The sequence below is a fragment of the Colias philodice genome, chromosome 26 (assembly GCF_061535455.1).
Source record: "Colias philodice isolate Cphi_HAF_F1 chromosome 26, ilColPhil1 Martin Lab GWU primary, whole genome shotgun sequence".
Lineage (NCBI taxonomy): Eukaryota > Metazoa > Arthropoda > Insecta > Lepidoptera > Pieridae > Colias > Colias philodice.
Window position 1 is genome coordinate 8,067,817 of NC_143111.1, and position 18,059 is coordinate 8,085,875.

Consider the following 18,059-nt stretch of genomic DNA (forward strand, 5'->3'; position numbering starts at 1 on the left):
CTGCATTTGCGTTGATGATCAGTTATTTCAGGCTTGTGGTTCGCTTCTATTTTTCTTGATTTTGCTGAGGGGTTTTCTACTGTTGGTGGCCTTCCCCTTTTATTTCCAACTCTTTCCAGATCATCGTCACCCGACAGTTCCGTAAAACTTCTCCTAATCCTAATTTTAACGCACGCAGTTGTGGTATGGAGAATGGCAAAACTGGGCCTAACATAAGTAAGGCCTTACAGAAATCATAATATATTTAAAATTCATTATGTTATTTTTAATAATTCTTGGTAAAATATTGACTTCTGATTCTATGGGAAAACAAATGTTTGAAAAAAAAAAAGATAATGACATTATCTTTTTTTTCATAAAGTTATATAATATATATATATATATATATATATATATATATATATATATATATTATATAATAGTATCATAAAGTTTTCTTCAGGTTTGGATTTTTCTAGTGCTGTATATACAGTTTGATGTGAAATGCTTAGAGTATTAATGAAAAAGGTTTTGCACACTTGAATTTTGTTTGAATCTATTGTAAAGAAGTATTTGATCGAATGAGTTCGGGTGCGTTTTCGCTCTACTGTGATTCGCTTAACATCTTCGACTAATGTATGATTTACGATATATTGCCATTGTCTCTCGTGGTCTCCAATTTTATAATATTGCTGCATTATGTACTCTCTTTGCTCATGAGTTACCTTTTCACCACATTTCTTTGTGCACTTACAGCTAGCTTTTAAAACTTTTTTGTCGTACATTTTCTTCGATCTACAGCCTTTATAGGCTTCACCGGAATTTTTTAATTTCTTATTCTTTACATCTTGATGTTCATTTAAATTTCGTTTACGTTTTCTTGTATTTTTTTCCTGTGGTGTCGATTCTTGAACTGTACTAAATGAATGCATTATGGCTTGGTCTTCTCCATCATAGTCACCATTATGATCAAGGCTCTGATGGTCCACTACGTTACTGTTTTGTTCTGTTTGTGTCAGATTTTGAGGACTAGGGATTATGTTTTCATTGTTAATAATCGTTTTGTCCAATAATGTACAATCAGAAATATTTGCGGGTTGTAATGTTTCATCCAAATCAAAAAGAGATGGTATTGATGATTCTCCTTCAAACTCAAACTCAAACTCAAACATTCATTTATTCAATTAGACTACTATTTAGTAGCACTTTCGAATCGTCATTACATAGTATTTTTAACATTTACCACCGATTCGGAAAGCAGTATCTATGGAGAAGAATCGGCAAGAAACTCCATAGTTGCTCTTTTAAATAAAGTCAATAATTTTACATAATATGTAACTTATATCTACCTAACTACATAATATGCCAAAGAACTGTCCTGTGGTTTTTACGCGACAACCCTCCATGGGTCTTTATATATGGGCTTCTTTTTCACCCCCGTGATTATCAATAATAGTACTAGTATATGAGGTTGACGGCTGATTATCGTTTAAAAATAATTTATTGAGGCATCTTTTTGATGACAGCTTTGCTTTGTATCTAGACGGTCCATTATTTTCATGTGTTGAAGTTGGTGTCAAATCCAAAATACAGTTTGTGTCTGCTTTAGGATTGTCTTGCAACTTATTAGCTTCAAATATGACTGAAGGGGATGCTATGAAGTCTATTGTGTTCAAAACTAAAGATACGTTGGAAATAGTTGATGGTGTTTTTATTATCTTCTGACTGGCCGTTTCTATGTAATCTGAGTTTCCTCCAATACTTGATGAACTTCCGCTTTTCTGTAAAATTTTCATTCTTTCTGGGCTCGGCAAATACTCAGATGCATCCGGTGAGAAATCTTCATTTATTTCATTTTCGTTTTCCTCACAGTAAAATGCTTTCTTCGTCTTTCGTAAAATATATTCATGAGCTTTAGCAATAACTGCTTCAGATGTCGTAGTAACCACGTCGTTATTTCCTCCCTGATGTTGTTCTAAAAAAAAATAGAATAGATAAGTGATATATGAATAACAGTATCCAGATGACACTGAATAATTGCTGCACTCATATTTGCGAAACTAAAATTAATTTAATGACACCCTAATCATTTAAGCATGAAAATCGGTTCAGGCTTCATTAAAACGGGATGAATATGCAGGATAATCATAAGCAAAATTAAAATAAAATCAGCCAAGTCTTGTACTTGGCTGATTTTAAGACGTGCACATGAAGGGCTCAGTACCACCGTACTATAAATTCTCGAATTAATTATTATTATTGTAGTACATATTGCGCTTACGTATTTAGGCAGTAAAAAAAAGTTGAACGTGTGGCGGGACACGCGTTTGGCACGAAATCAAAACCAAGGACTGCCGAAAAGTAATCTTACATCGTTTAGTTAAAAATCGCAATTTTAAACATAAACAAGGTAACAGCAGCAAAACAATCCATAAAAATAGTGTCAATAAGGTTGAAAATCGCTTGCACCTATTTTTACATCTAAAAAACGTTTACATAGTGAAATCTCTTTTCGTTACAAAAATCTCACAGGGGCCGTATTTTTAGGTAATTATACCATCATGATTTCGTTGCGAAAAAGGGATGTTGTTATCGGTCATGTATAGCTGCGTCACTCTCTTGCACCGACATCATGGTGGCATTATAATTATCATCATAATACGGCACCAGGTATAGGGTATGAAACTAAAACTTAATGAATATTTTAATATAAATTGTGACTAGGTTCTACCAGTTCTACTTACCATTATTAAAATGATTTGGCTCTTCTTCAATCCTTTCTACATTATTCATAATGGCGTTTAAACGCGCGTACCTAGTTTGTTTACTCATTACCGTAAATAACTATTATTATTAAGCTATTACACTTCACTAAAAAAAATAAAAACAAAGAACTTAGCACTAGAATGTTTACGCAATGACGCATAGAAGCACACTGATTAATCGACATTAGGTATATCTGCCATTGCCGTGAAATCTAATTGAGCGAAGAGGATGACAATATGTCTTAGGGTGCACTCACACACATCAGTCACCGTCAAGTCACCGATGACTGATCGGTGACGGTTTGTGTACGTATCCACAAACACCAGTCACCGTCATGTTGTCCGTCAGTCACGTCGCCGGTTTGACTGAATCATTGAACACATACATCCGGTTAGTCAGTGATTAGACGTGTGTCACGCTAGAGAACATGTAGCAATTGACGGTAGCACGACGCTAACTGAACTGAGACGTGACGGCACCGGGTGAGTGGGGATAAAAGTATGGTACATGTATGGAAAGATTATTTGACGTGCCTGACCGGGGACGTCACTGATAGATTTCGTGCCGGCGACTGTCGTGTGGGAACAGAGTCATACTAGAACTATTGATACATATTTTTTTTTAATCCTGTCCGGTGACGTGCCGTGACGGTGACTGATGTGTGTGAGTGCACCCTTACTGTTCAAAACCATAACAGTCATTTTACTAACACATCTTATACGAAGCGACTGGATAGTTTTGAACGAGAATAAAATGATAACTGCGTTTATCATTTTCTAGTCGAAAATTATTTCACGGGAACATAATTGTATGACTATTTGTCATAATAACAAATGGGAATACATTTTGATAACATTATATTAACATTTTATTCTCGTAATTTAAGACCTGTTTTAAATATTTGAATACTATTGTAATAATTTGTAACTTCGTCAATAACTGTATAAAAATTACGAAAAAAATTGAGCAGATGTATTAACACCCACAGATCCCAAAAATTACATAACACTAAGACTAAGATAATGGCAGTTATCATTTTATTCTCCGGGGACGGCGATGTGTTCACTAACGGCATTGTTATTTAGATTTCTATGACTACCGATCTTATCAAGCAGAGATTGTCAGTGCTGTCAGGAGTAAAATAGTCGATATATCGATTAAAACGAATGAATATTTATTTTCATTTTTAGTTTTATATAAAATTCAAATGCTTTATGAATCAGAAATATAAGTTAACTGCGTTACATATTTTATTTTTAACTTTTTAGCACGCTATTTAGTATTTATTTAGGTAATTCTATACACTTTTACTCATGGCGGCCGCACTTTGTAAGAATAGTCGTCGACTTTTTAAATATTGCAGCCCGAAGCTTTACAATAAACTGTTAGGCTCTGGCTACCTGGTCAAGTTGCCACGTGATTTGTAATGATTTCATACAAAGCATTACATGTCGGATAGGGCTGTCACAAACAAGACACAACTTTTAATGAACTATTTATTTATCAAACTAAATTTAATACATATGTATATATGTATATTACTTAATACTTATAGGTATTTATTAATAGGTAAGGAAACATTTATTTTTCATTAGAAATATGCTAAATCGTTGTCATCAAAGATAGTATAAGTATCTGGATTGTCCGAAATTTGCAGCAAATTTATTGATTTTACTATGCAAAACTCGAAACAGATAAAAAAAAGGAAAAAATGCAGTCACGTTATTTTTTTGTGTCAACCCTAGGCGTCGGTCAAGTTGCCACGCAGCGGTAAATGGCAACTTGACCTAACCTGAGGCATCAATGCCTAAGCAAATATTTCGACAGATGAGCCTAAAATTGGACAGTTCCCACTGTAAAATCAATCTCTAGGGTTTATTACACAACATATCAAAACTGTACTCACCTGAGATGTGCAGTTTAAGCTCTACAAACATAATAATACTGACACCGGCAAAAGATCCTTAGTCACAGTCACACTTCGATACGTTATATTGCGAGAACCAACAGCGTTACCGCTTTAAAATTAAAATATGTTGCCAATTAATTTTTTAAAAACCTACCAACATCGATATGTTAGGTCAATTTGCTTTCAATTCTACAAAATTTGATATTTTGTTGCACGGAAGGTGTGGCCAAGTTGCCAAGTAAAGGTCAAGTAGCCACATTTGACGGTATTAATGCTAATCGTAACAATGCTATACGTATGCATTTGTTACAAGATAACGCATTAATATCAATAATTATACAACGGTGGGCTGCACCTCTAACGGTTAGTGGATTAGTATTATCTAAGTTATTTAGTACTAGCTATTGAAATCAAACAAAAACGTAAACACACATTGTTTTATATATACTATATACTAGCGGTCCACCCCGGCTTCGCCCGTGGTACCTACATGTTTAAACTATCCTATCTCTCAAGTTGGATCGAACTCCACATGGTGTGCGAATTTTATTATAATCGGTTAAGTGGTTTAGGAGTCCATTGAGGACAAACATTGTGACACAAGATTTATATATATTAACTAGCTTTCCGCCCGCGGCTTCGCCCGCGTTTTCAGAGAAAACCCCGCATAGTTCCCTTTCCCGTGGGATTTCCGGGATAAAACCTATCCTATCTCTCAAGTTGGATCGAACTGCACATGGTGTGCGAATTTTATTATAATCGGTTAAGTGGTTTAGGAGTCCATTGAGGACAAACATTGTGACACGAGATTTATATATATTAAGATGGGTATATATTATATATATATTCACTTTCTTTTGTCCAATTGTAATATTAATTCTTTATTTGTAGATCACTCACTCTGATCACATGTGATGCATGCTGGAAACTTGCAAATGATTCTTTGAGGATTGAAAATCATGAAGATGAAAATGCAGTTGGTTTCCTTAGGTTCATATCAAATTAAGCAAGCAAGGTCCTATTATGGTGAGCACATAAGAAACGATTGCAAATATGTTATAGAAGTGTGCCGTGAATCAGACAGCGACCTACAGAGAGCACTGTCGACATCAAGTACTACATGGCTTTTAAGAGGTCGCATTCAATCCAGGCATAAAAGTAGTAAAACTTATTTTACATATATTTTAGTCGACAGTGCTCTCATAGGAAGGGAAGCAATAACAGTTTATTATTGTAATTGTTTAATAGGAAGAAGAACTGTAGGTTGCTGCTGTCACGTTATGTCCATAATATGGTACCTTAGCTGGGCAAGGTATCAACCAGATTTAATGCCGCCAGCACAGTTTCTGGATGATGTGTTAATTGTTTATGATGATAATAATGAATAAACGATTTATGAAAAAACGTGTTTTATTTTATATATAAGTACGTACCTACGATGTTTTGGTAGGTACTCTTAAAGAATAAAAATTCGATCCAATACCTCTATTACCTAACTGTTCTTCTGTTACACTCTTTATCTAAATAATGTATATTATAGGATATAAACTTACCTCTACTTAGAAAGAAACAAAGCTATTCATTGAACTCGAGCAAATAGACCGGGAGATACTGACACAAAATTTCGAGTCATTTGTAACAGGATGGCGGTTCTACAGGGGTCTTAGTACGCAATGACAAAAAGAAAAACGATGGCGTGAACGCTGGTACCGGCGGCTTAGTCGCGTGGGCGTTAGTCGAACTCGTCGGAAAATAGCGAAAGTCAAACGATTTGTAACAGTATGGCACTTATTTTTCCTGTAAGTTTGAGGATCAACAAATATAAATACAAAATTTCAAAGATCTATGTGTTGGAAATCTTCACTTATATAAATTAATAATAAATTAAGTTTTCAAGTATGACAGCACTTTTTCCCCCTACTAGAAGTATGGCAAATATAATAATGGTCACATTTTATCAAATACTCTCCAAAAATCCAAATGCAATACTGGTACAAAAAGTTTGGCGAAATAAAAATTTTTTGCAGATTTTCGGCGGTATGGCGACCATTTGGAATCGTCCGAAAAGTATGGCATGGTGATTTTCGTAAATGGCTGCACGACGATAGTTACCTGTGCAAAAGTTAGCCTGGTACAAATGGTTGAATGATTGTTTTATTTAAATCAACACATTCGCGTCGGTATGGCGGGCTGTAAGTCACACCGGAAAAGTATGGCATGACACTACCGCCTACTACTTTTTTATGGGCTATCGGTAAATTCTAAAATTTTTGTGTTACAAATCGTTTGACTTTCGCTATTTTTCCGACGAGTTCGACAAACGCCCACGCGACTAAGCCACCGGTACCAGCGTTCACACCATCATTTTTCTTTTTGTCATTGCGTACTAAGACCCCTGTAGAACCGCCATCCTTGTTACAAATGACTCGAAATTTTGTGTCAGTATCTCCCGGTCTAAAAGCTAATATTACTAATTAAAAAACTAATGCTGACTACTATTATTATTATTACATATTTACTTATTGTTAATAGTATGGTGCTTATTGACATGTTTCAAATTCTCTGTTACATAGGGATTTGAAACAAATCAGTCGAAATGTGAGTGTTAAACCTGCCCCTTAGGGAATACAAGCGTGATGATATGTTTTGTTTATGGAAATAAGAATACAAGTTTTTTTGAGGAAATTCTTGTTTATTTAGTCAGACGCCGATTCTTCTGAGTCTGTAGAGGAATCAGAGTAGAATCAGAGTCTGAAAGTGTGTTACCTTTCATGATACATTGCAGCAATGTGGACGGTGAATTCTTTCATTGCATGTTACGTTTCACCAGTCTGGACCCGGCATAACACTTATAAATTTATCTGTCACGTCATCTACAATAAAATCAAGTTTAAAAAACTTCTCTTCGTCTTTTTGAACGTGCTCCACACATTTCTTCCAGCGATCAGACGTGACTTTCGCCATACCCTCACCTAAGAGTGCCTTAACTTTTTCAAATTGAAACGTTGTATTGTTTCTAGTGTATGTGTCCTTTTACATCAGCCCAAATCAACTCAATGGAGTTTAATTCACAGTGATAAGAGGGGAGTCTTAGTACCTCGACCTCAAATTTTTTTGCTAATTCGTCTCCGACGTATAACTTTAAATGTTTTAATTAACACATTTACTGCATTAAGTTATCGATAGATTCATTACAGGTGCCGAAATATTTTTATTTTTATTAATATACACGGACCTTAAAAATCTGTTCATGAAATCAAAGGCGAACCAAATTGGACGATAAGCATCATCTGCGCCGGCACCACTTTTTAAGGAAGCTTCTATTTTTCTGTAGTAGCCCCTGTATGTCGCAAAAATTGAATCCTTTTTTTCTTCAATTCTTCTACTGGTATTTCCAAAACGTCCGCGGTTTTTCTTTTTCTTTTAGTAGTGTCAAATTAAAGTCGGTAAGCTATATTTGGAAAAGTTATAGGGTTAAATGTGGCCTTCATTTCACCTTAATTTAGCTCTCTATATGCCACAGACAAGCCAAAAATAACAACGGAATATTTATTCACTAAGAGATCTATGGCTTCTTTGGGGTTATTTGGAATGTAGTGTTAATATATCAAAGGTATTGTAAATGAAAGTGAAGCTATATTTGGAATATTTAAGGGCAAGTACGATCTATCTATGTAAATAAAAATGAATTGCTTAATGTGTTGCTAAGATCAAAACTCGAGAAAGGCTGAACCGATTTCGCAATTATTGTTTTTGCGTTTGTTCTTGTCAAGAAAAGGTTTTTATGAGAGAAAAGTATAAGAAATTTGCAAACAAAATTACGTGGGTGTAGCCGCGCTGGATAGCTTGTTTCAAATAAAAATGTATTGCGCAAAATGAGTTAGCTGTGTATATTTATTTATTTATTTAACTCTTTAATAGTTGTACAGAAGCCTTAGGCCTCTTTTCCATTACACGGTTGTTCAAACGTACGGTGTGTAAGCCGTACGGTTGAAAAAACGTGCTAGCTTGTACATGATACGGCAAAATCACCGCGCGAGACATTGGTAAGTACTGGCTAGTAGCGCTTTTTACTCGGGCTGTGTCCTACACAAATCGTGCTGCGTCATAAATTTTATTACGAAAAAAAGATTATAGTTGCTTATTACATATGAGGAGCTGGGGAACAAAAGCGGACTTGTCCAATTAATCAAATTTTACACTAGAGCAAAAAAACTGAAATAGGTATATGCATATGGGCTGTAATTTTGTGCATTTCAGTATAATTAGTATTAAATATTAATACAACATAACTAATAGCCTGCTTGTTGGTCATAAAACTATGTGTTTTATTTTTTTTTTATTTTTTTGTAATGGACAAGTCCGGTTTTGATTACAAAAGGTGGACAACTCCGGTTATGATTGAAAGAGTTATGGACATGTCCGGTTATGAAAGAAAACTAGATTCTATTATTGTATTTTTTTATTTAAAAATTATATGAACTCTCCCACATCTGGTTCGCAACAGTCACAATCGTCACTGTGGTCGTCGTCTTCGTCATTTATTTGACTTGTTTCAGCAATTGCCACTGGTGAGGTATGGAATATATTGTTTTTAAACCAATCAAGCTCTTGATTATCCATCCAATTATCTCCGAATTGTTTCTTTAAGAGTGTTTCAACATCTTTTTTCTTGTTTGGTTTTAGTTCATTAACCATTGAAAATCTTTGTAGTAAACTCGGATGGGTTTTTGTCATTTTTAACAATGATACAGCATTTTCTGATGATTCATCTCCATAATAGGTGTTTAAGACTTTCACACCAAAGTTTACGTGATTTAAACGTGCAGTAGGATCTCTTCGTATGTTTGCAGTGCCTCGGCCACGTGCTCTGCCACGACTACGGCCCTGACTTCTTCGTGTTGATTGTTGAGATTGACTAGGAGTTTCTGTTTGGATGATGGTTGACTTTCTTTCTATTATTATTCTCTTTGCATCACGAATACTTTCCACTTTCTTGTAATAGTCTTCAAGGTTTTTGACGTTGTAAAGGTTCCAGTTTTCAGTTAAAATATGAACTTTGCCATGCTTTGCGTAAACCTCATGATATTTTTTTGGATCCAAAATGAAAGGCATCTTCCGCAAATCCTTTTCGACCCTCCCGAACACTCGATCCGCCGGCAAGAAGCTGTGACCGCGTACAGGAAAGGTTAGTACGATTTTGGCGACATTTTGAGGGGCGTAGTTTTTCAACCAGAAAATCAAAGTGTGGACGACATGTGCATTTTTATTTTGACCTCCACACCCGTCCGAAAAAAGGCGTAAAACTTCCACTTCAGAAAAATCAGTAAACATCAGGTATGTTAAAAGGGCAGACGCAATTTCGGTGGCGCCTTTTTTAGCTTGGTTTTCTGTCCATATGAAGAAATGTGGCTCCTTTGTAGGCATATCAGTAATGCAGAAAGAGTAAAGTCCAACTTGTCGTAAATAAAAACATTCCTGGATTGGCGTTTTAGGAAGGGATTGAATTTGTTGGAGATCAAAACATATTGTCATAGAATTTTCAGGTTTTTCTTTGGTAAGGGAAAAGAACGCTTTGGCTCTAGCTTTATGAACTCGGAGTTGAAGTTTCAATGATTGAAGTTCTTCAGGATTATTTTCAGTCTTCTGCCTATTTTTCAGCAGTTCGCAGGTACTACATATGTCGGAAGATGGTGACGCAAACCCAATATTAAAATCGTTCTCAAAAACATTTCGGAACATCGTTTGTGAGACTTTCAAATCATCAGTCGCTGAATTATTGTACAACTCCCACAACTTTTTTACGTTTAGCTCGTATGACAGGTACACTCTTTTTGATTTATTTCGATTGTAATGTGACTCCTTTGCTGGCAAACCACCGAGAAATTTTCTTACAGATTCCTTTTTATCAATACTTTTGAAACTTTTCCTGTCTCCTCCTCTGCCGTCAAGTGGCGTTTTGCCTTCATATAATTTGCTCGCAATTAAGTTTACCCTGTGCTTACTGAGCCCAAGAGCAGCCAAAAAAAAAGATTTGCATACTTTTACTAACCTTTTTGAATCACGGAAGAGAAAGTATGTCACAAAGTACTTATTCCTCTGCGGTTTGCGAGATTCCTCTCTCGATCTTTCTCTTTCTATGGGGCATGGTGATATGAGCCGTGACAAGTAAATATCCTGTAATTTTTTGCCAATTTTTTCATATAGTAGTTTGCGGTTGTAAACAATTTCGTTTAATGTCAAAGTCTGGCACTTAAATTTTCCCTTGTTATGTTCACACGCAGACACGAAATTCAAAGCAAGGGGGTCTTTATCTGCGTACCTAAAACAAAATAATAGCAATTTTAAATTCATCATAGGTTAGAATAATAACAAACACGCACCGGTAGGTATAATTTTACACTCACTTCGATTCCCTGTTGTTTTGCGCTTGCCGTCCTGTTTTTTTTCGTTTACGTGAGCCGTCATTTATATTGGCCACTATTTCTTCGATTCCGTCCATAATTTGTCGGTTTTCTAGGAAAATTCTTCTCAAAATTACGAAAGCAATGACCGTCACACAGCTGATTATCTTTTTTTTAATTTAGCAGTGTTGCCACAACTGATTTAGGGATATCATAACAAAAAAACAATGATTTTTTTTAGACTTGTCCGGTTTTGTTTGACATTTTTCGTACTAACGGCAATTCTCCTTACGTTTTTGTCCGGTTTTGATTGGAGAAAAAATCCCTTAGAATTTTAATAAATTTCTAACGGGACAAGTCCGCTTTTGAACGAAATCATCATTTTTAACAATTTTTTTCTCTAAGATCGGACCGCTTTTGATACACAATACTCCGGGGTTCAATAGATATGAGCTTAAAGAGTGCAAAAAAATAAAAATAAAAAATTCGAGTACAGTGGACAAGTCCGCTTTTGTTCCCCAGCTCCTCATATATAGGAAAAAGAAAATAGAAAAAAAAAGGGAAGTAAGGTTTTGGATACATCCGATTTTAGAAAAAAGGGAGGAATATGGTGCGTTTCATACACTTGTCAAGAATCAATTGAGAGAAGATGAAGACAAGTTTTACAATTATTTTAGAATGCAGAAAACTACATTCGACAACTTGCTCCAAAAATTATCCCAGGAACTAAAACATCAAGATACTTTTATGCGAGAGAGTATATCGCCCGCAGAAAGATTGGCTGTAACTCTGAGGTAAGTAGGTACAAAATTAAATGACATATTTTAGTTTAAAATTGTTTATTGCACACAAACAAAATTATTACATGTAATTGAATTTTAATAATTATTAATTTAAGAACAAGTAAATCAAAAAATACACTACGCTGAAAATGCTACTCAAGTGCGGTACTAAAATCGAATTCGTCTTCAATAGAAACTTGAGAATCTGCCGAGATACTTTCCGCATTTACACTATGTACAGATAATTGTGATTCGGGTCGGTAGTGGATTGGCTCTAAACCAGAACCGTGTCCAAAATCATGAGAAGACGTCTGTGGACGACTTATTCCATAGCCCGATCTAGCAGCTGTAGAATATCCATATGTTGACGATTGCGCATTTGAGGATGCTGTACCACTTAAATATCCTTGATGGCCTTGATCCCATTGGTTTCTTGATGTAGGTATATACTGAGTACACTGTCTTTGTTGAATATTTTTAATTATTGAAATTACTTGAAACTGAAAGTCTATCATATTTTCATCACTGAACTTGTCAACTGTATCAGCGATTCCCATAAAAAAGTTCATACTACGGCTTTTCTTTTTCTCATCTCGTTCTGCTGAATCCATAAACTTCATAAACCTAATGTCAACTTCACTTAGTTCATTTTTTCTTTTTTTTTTAGCCCTTTGCGTCTCACTCCGTTCAGTGTATCCCGAGCTTGATTGATTCGGGACTGCACTATCAAAATTTTCATTACTGAGGCTAGAATCATGAACATGTTCAGTCATGTTAGAATCGGTCTTGCGATGCTCAAAATTTTTTTTTGGGAACATCATTTCATCATAGAACATATATTTTCTATTGGCGCTCTTTTTTTCTCGAGATAAACGTTTGGTTTTGTCACGATAAAAGTGGTTTATCGCAGATAAAACCAAAACTAAAAGTAATTACACAAAATGCTCTGACAAATATCTTGCAAATGTTTTAATATAATTGTTTATGAAAAAAAAATCATAATAAGTATTACCATGTCAAGTAGAAAACGTAAAAGTGTGAAAATTAGAGCTAACTTGGTGATTTTTTTTTATCGAGTAAGTTTTAATATTTCATGTTTTTGATTAAACAGAATCGTTGAACATATCATCTAGTTTGATATATATTTTATTTTTTAGATTTGGTCTTGAATATTACACGTATCATCTAATAGAAGATTGGTAATTTTGCTTTATACGCACCCTTAATAGTGATCTCTTCCAGGCAACCACGGTAAAAGGTAAACAAGCAAAATGATCACTAATTGGCGGGACGAGAACAGAAAAAGAATAATTAATAGCAAGAAAACAAAAAATAATAATATATATCTACCATATATAATACATGTCCATATACAATATCACATATATGTATACTATGTATTAAAATAAAACAACTTGAGTCAATCGTAATATTTATTCTTCTTCTACAAATTAAGGTATTTAGGTACTATTTAGTCAAACTGATTTCGAAATGTTAAATACTTATGTTACATACTTATGTTATTTGTGCACTGACGCCAGCATGTCAACCTACCCGAATCTGTTTAGGAGGTTAAAATCTATTAATGAAATTGACAGATATAGGCGTCTGTACCAACTTTTAAATGGTTTAGTACCATTAATAATTATAAAACAATAGTTTTACTACAAAAATATGACATCTCTAGAAAGATTGTCTACAAAAAGTGTAATTACATAGCTGCATTTCATAATGATTCAGAAACTGTCATCAAACGCAACTTTGTGTTGACATCTTGTGTAGACAATAAAGTTCGACAGACAGATAGACAGATAGAAGTTCGAGAGAAGAGAACTTTTTTGAAGAAAGGCCGTAAAAATCTTACACTTTGTACTTACACCTAATTAAATAAAATTATGATTACACAGTCTTCGAAGAGACACATTATTGGTGTCTTAGCTTTGGTATCGTTGCCAAAATAATCACAAAAAAATTAACAAAAATTAAATTATAAACATATGTAAGAAAATAATATTCTTAGGTCTTATAATTATAAGTTTGAGACTTATAATAATTATAAGACCTAAGAATATTATTTTAAACTAACAAAAATATTCTTTTGAGAAATGTACGTAAAATAAACATATTAAAACAAAATTATTGGTAAAATGTGTTTGCTTAGTTGCATCACAATAAAATATATAAAACTCAAAATAAATATAAAAGAAATACTCAAAATCTTAGTCACTATCCATCAATACTTTTAAAATTTCTTGTCTGTCGTTATAAAAATTCTTTTTATACTTAGGCTATTCCTTATTTTTCTTTGTTATATATTAATATAACTGTTTAGATATACAGGTTTAAGGTCCTTAAAGACTACTTTCTTGTTTTTTAGCGTATTTTCTAGACTTTCTTCCTTAATAATAGTCACTTTTTTCTCGCTCTCGAAGTAGTTTTCTTTATTTTCAATTAAATCAGCATTTTCAACATTATTCATAACTTTACTACATTCTATGTCATTTTTAATATTATCATTAGTATATAGTTCCTTTTCATTAAATGTTATAAGAGAGACAGTATTATTATCATCTCCAACTATAATTTCTTCACTCCCAAACTCATCAAAGAAGATAAGAGGTACTTCATTATACAGGGTGTCCCACTATTGGTATACTAAGCGCGAAGGGACTTGTAGTTTTGCATATACTGATCACGTAAAAAATACTTAAAAAAGAAAATTACATCAAAAATTTTTCGCTAAATTTTTCCTGAAAATCTATGTTTTCTTCTCTAGCTTCGCGCAGCCGGCATATACCGCTCCTCTAATGTGAGCATTTTGTCTATGAAAACGTAATCTTAAAGGATAGCTCACGTGCTGGTGGCAAAGTTGGGTGGGTTGCTTGTTATGGGTGTACACATAGAGTTTTAAGAATTCATCTTTTTGAAAAAAAAAATGCGTCAGGAATTTTTTAATTATTTTTTACGTACTCAGCGTATTCAAAACTATAACCTCCTTTGAGCTTAGTATACCAACAGTGGGACACCCTGTATTGATTATCACAGAGATGAGTTTTTTCGTTTTCTTCATTTCTTGGATTATCCTTCTTCCCGTTTTCCTTATCATCAAAATCTTTTCGTATCTCGGCCATTGATAGTAAAGTGTTCATTTCACTCATTCATTTATTTATAAAAAATAATTTTACAGACAATAGTACAATAAAAATTATATACAAAAACAACTTACTGTTTTATTTATCGTATCCATTTCACCAGAAGTAGTTGCACCAAATAACAAAAATTCCAATGGCTCGTAACAAATCCATTTACATTTTTCTATTGCGCCGCTGCCTGTAGTTTTTTTTGCCGACAACTTTTTTTCTCTCTAGTAAATTGAGTACGCAGTACATGTATTTTAGTTTCCACATTTTTTTGGGTATATTTAGGGCTTGAGAAATTTCTTCGAATGCATCGTTCTTTTTGTTTCTACCTTTGTATTCTTTTATAGAAGAATCCCATAATAATGGTTTTGATTGAAATAATTCTATTAGTTGCATTATTTTATCATTGCTCCACACTACTGCCATGTTTATAAACTGTTGCAAACACGTTCACACACGTCAACAATTGTCGCTAAACTGATGTTTACGCTTGTCGGGCGAGAGCTTGTCAACATGACGCTATCAACTCTGCAACACGCAGTGTTGCCAGCAACATGTTGACAGCAATTCCGCAACACATTGATTTAACTTTGTTGCTAAACAAATGTTTACCATGAATACGGGGCTTTAATGTCCGAGCGTGTTTTTCTCACATTTTGTGCTCACTTGTTGCCATTCATCTGTGTCAGAGTACTTTATAGAGTAAACTAGATTTCCGCCCGCGGCTTCGCCCGCGTTTGCAAAGGAAAACCTGCATAGTTCCCGTTCCCGTGGGATTTCCGGGATAAAAACTATCCTATGTGTTAATCCAAGTTACCCTCTATATGTGTGCTAAATTTCATTGTAATCGGTTCAGTAGTTTTTACGTGAAAGAGTAACAAACATCCATACATCCTTACAAACTTTCGCCTTTATAATATATATTAGATGTCAGTACTTTTTACAAATCGAATCGAATAGCTTTTATTTCTGTTATTTTTATCGGATTACCTTTCAGATCTTTGTTAATATTTAGCCCAATATCCTCAAACAGCTTTTTTAAATCATAAAAATCGTCATAGTTAAGCTCATGAACCACAAAAGCATTACCAGTTTTCTTGGCGTTTCTTGAGTTGCGCATACTGGTGAGGACTGTAAATAGGTCCAGACTTTTTCACTCTTTTGATTGCCTTTTCAATTGTTGAGTGAATTAAAAACTTGTGCGTGATTGATGTAATTGGAAAAGTTTCGACAGCATAGTAATACATGCAAAGGAGAAACCTGAATTATTGATATATATTATGATATTAAACGAACCTATTCTTCTGCTCGCCACAACAATTAATTATCGGAGTAAAATATAATATTGCAATTAGGATGGATCAATGTTGTTAAACACGAGTTTATAAAATCACATTATCGCTGTAATCTCCCCAAACCCCAATAATCCTTAAATATTTCCGGTCTTTGTTCTTCTGTTATTTTATTACGACATTTTTGCCTACATTTTTCTGGACAAGGCGATTTAATTGATTTTTCAGCAATAGTTTTAAAATAATACAGTTAAAATTTTGGGGAAAAATGGGGAAAAGGTTCTATTAATAGCCTCTAATGATAGCCACCTTGTTGTTGCCGGGCTTAATATCTTATAAATGTCGACTTGAAAAAAGTCCTGGAACTCTTTTAATTTGTTTTCCTCTTAGTACTTCGGCTAAAAAGAGCTCCAATACTTCTTAAAAAATCTTCTACAGATCCTTTATTGAACTGCTCAGATAAAGCTCCTTTCCAGTATCCGTGTTCAAATTAGTTTAAGCAAGATAATACCGGAAACGTAAACGTAAAACTATTTACGAAACGTAAAGGGAAGATTACATGAATGTAAGTATTAAAACACCTTTTAAATTTATTTACCATTTAATTATACAATCAAATTAAAATTATACATTTAAAAGTTGTCATCATAGTTATTGTAGTATTCTCGGAGAATAGATCCTGTATTTTCTGTGTTTTGAATATCTTGAGGTTGAGATATAATTATAGCAGAGTTTTCTTGAACTGATGGGGTAGAATGTAGATGATGATGATGGCCTAGAAATGTATGCCGCATGATATACAACTGTTTTATTGCATTCTTTGTCACAAATATCAGTAGTTTCAGTAAGCTGTTTCAAAATGCCTTTGCGCAAAACTGTATGTATTAGAGATTTCGCATATAAGGCTTGAACTTTGTCCATTTTGTAAATTTTTTTGGCAATTGTAACGCCAAGAGCTTCATATTCTGTCATTTGGTTTTTTTGAAGAGCTTCTGTGGATACGTCCATAAATTTTATTTGAGTATCAATAATATTGGACTTCCTTTTCGTTCCACTTCGAGGTAGATTCCTGAAATAGAAAACAATTTTGCATTAGTAAATTTTTTAATAATTCACATAAGTATTATATTTTTTTACAGTTTCCTACGAGTAAAGAAGAATGGTTAAAAATTCTAAAGGATTTCATGATCGTTGGAATTTTGTAAACTGTGGAGGCGCACTTGACGGAAAACATATAAGAATTACGCCACCTGCACATTCTGGAGCAAAATATTACAATTATAAGAAATGTGGATCACTCAAATAGACATAACTATTGATTTATTAGTTTTTATTATTACTCATAGTGCTAAATATAATTATCAATCATCGTTATCATCATCATTATCAATTATATAATCCAAAAATTCAGCAGGAGGTCGGATAAGGGTTTCTTGGTGCCGAGCCCAACCCATTTACCAAATAATGCACATTACGTGAGCACAGCAACCAAGAGTACGCATTCCTACTAGACAGTTACAATTATATTCAATAATTTTATTTCTGCCTTCTAAACTGTTGTCTAGCAATATGCAAACGAAATACATCGGGCGTTTTGGTGTCTTGAATGTATTTTAGCTCTTGCGAGCTAAGGATTCAAAGCTACAATGCCAAATTCAGAAAGATTATAATCAATTTCTAAATCCTCATACACTTCAATGTAAAATGTACCATCCTCTTTCACATGTTCGCCGAAATAACTTCTCGCTTGTTCTACCTGGTAAGGTCCTAAAGACATTATTAATAAA

At 34.0% G+C, this 18,059-nt stretch overlaps 4 protein-coding genes and 1 pseudogene across 4 annotated transcripts in view; all 5 read right to left on the bottom strand.

The window, feature by feature from the left end:
- Window positions 1-1,391: 1,391 nt before the first annotated feature.
- Window positions 1,392-2,956, bottom strand: LOC149477043 (uncharacterized). The gene is made up of 2 exons (XM_089711616.1): window positions 2,724-2,956; window positions 1,392-1,954 (listed from the first exon to the last, which is right to left on the bottom strand). The coding sequence occupies exons 1-2, from the start codon at window positions 2,809-2,811 to the stop codon at window positions 1,392-1,394; spliced, it is 651 nt and encodes a 216-aa protein (XP_089567742.1). The 5' UTR covers window positions 2,812-2,956.
- Window positions 2,957-8,798: 5,842 nt separating this feature from the next.
- Window positions 8,799-11,756, bottom strand: LOC149477044 (uncharacterized). The gene is made up of 2 exons (XM_089711385.1): window positions 11,062-11,756; window positions 8,799-10,976 (listed from the first exon to the last, which is right to left on the bottom strand). The coding sequence occupies exons 1-2, from the start codon at window positions 11,154-11,156 to the stop codon at window positions 9,128-9,130; spliced, it is 1,944 nt and encodes a 647-aa protein (XP_089567511.1). The 5' UTR covers window positions 11,157-11,756; the 3' UTR covers window positions 8,799-9,127.
- A 124-nt stretch (window positions 11,757-11,880) lies between these two features.
- Window positions 11,881-12,772, bottom strand: LOC149477045 (uncharacterized; the record flags this gene model as incomplete). The annotated part of the gene is made up of 1 exon (XM_089711617.1): window positions 11,881-12,772. A coding segment is annotated over one exon (780 nt), but the record flags the coding sequence as incomplete, so codon positions are not given.
- Window positions 12,773-14,874: 2,102 nt separating this feature from the next.
- On the bottom strand, window positions 14,875-16,062 carry LOC149477046 (uncharacterized; annotated as a pseudogene).
- Window positions 16,063-16,264: 202 nt separating this feature from the next.
- The window catches only part of LOC149477047 (uncharacterized), a 47,968-nt gene continuing 46,173 nt past the window's right edge, over window positions 16,265-18,059 (bottom strand). Inside the window, exon 3 of the mRNA XM_089711406.1 lies at window positions 16,265-17,341. Within this exon, the coding sequence (XP_089567532.1) occupies window positions 16,924-17,341 (418 nt within the window). The 3' untranslated portion in view covers window positions 16,265-16,923. The remainder of the gene's footprint in view (window positions 17,342-18,059) is intronic.

Bases quoted from the DNA above. Each gene is read 5' to 3' on its own strand.
- LOC149477044 (XM_089711385.1), bottom strand. From the start codon at position 11,156: ATGGACGGAATCGAAGAAATAGTGGCCAATATAAATGACGGCTCACGT. The intron at 10,977-11,061 runs GTGAGTGTAAAA...ATTTTGTTTTAG, and splicing joins CAAAACAACAGGGAATCGAA to GTACGCAGATAAAGACCCCC.
- LOC149477043 (XM_089711616.1), bottom strand. From the start codon at position 2,811: ATGAGTAAACAAACTAGGTACGCGCGTTTAAACGCCATTATGAATAAT. The intron at 1,955-2,723 runs GTAAGTAGAACT...ATTTTTTTTTAG, and splicing joins GCCAAATCATTTTAATAATG to AACAACATCAGGGAGGAAAT.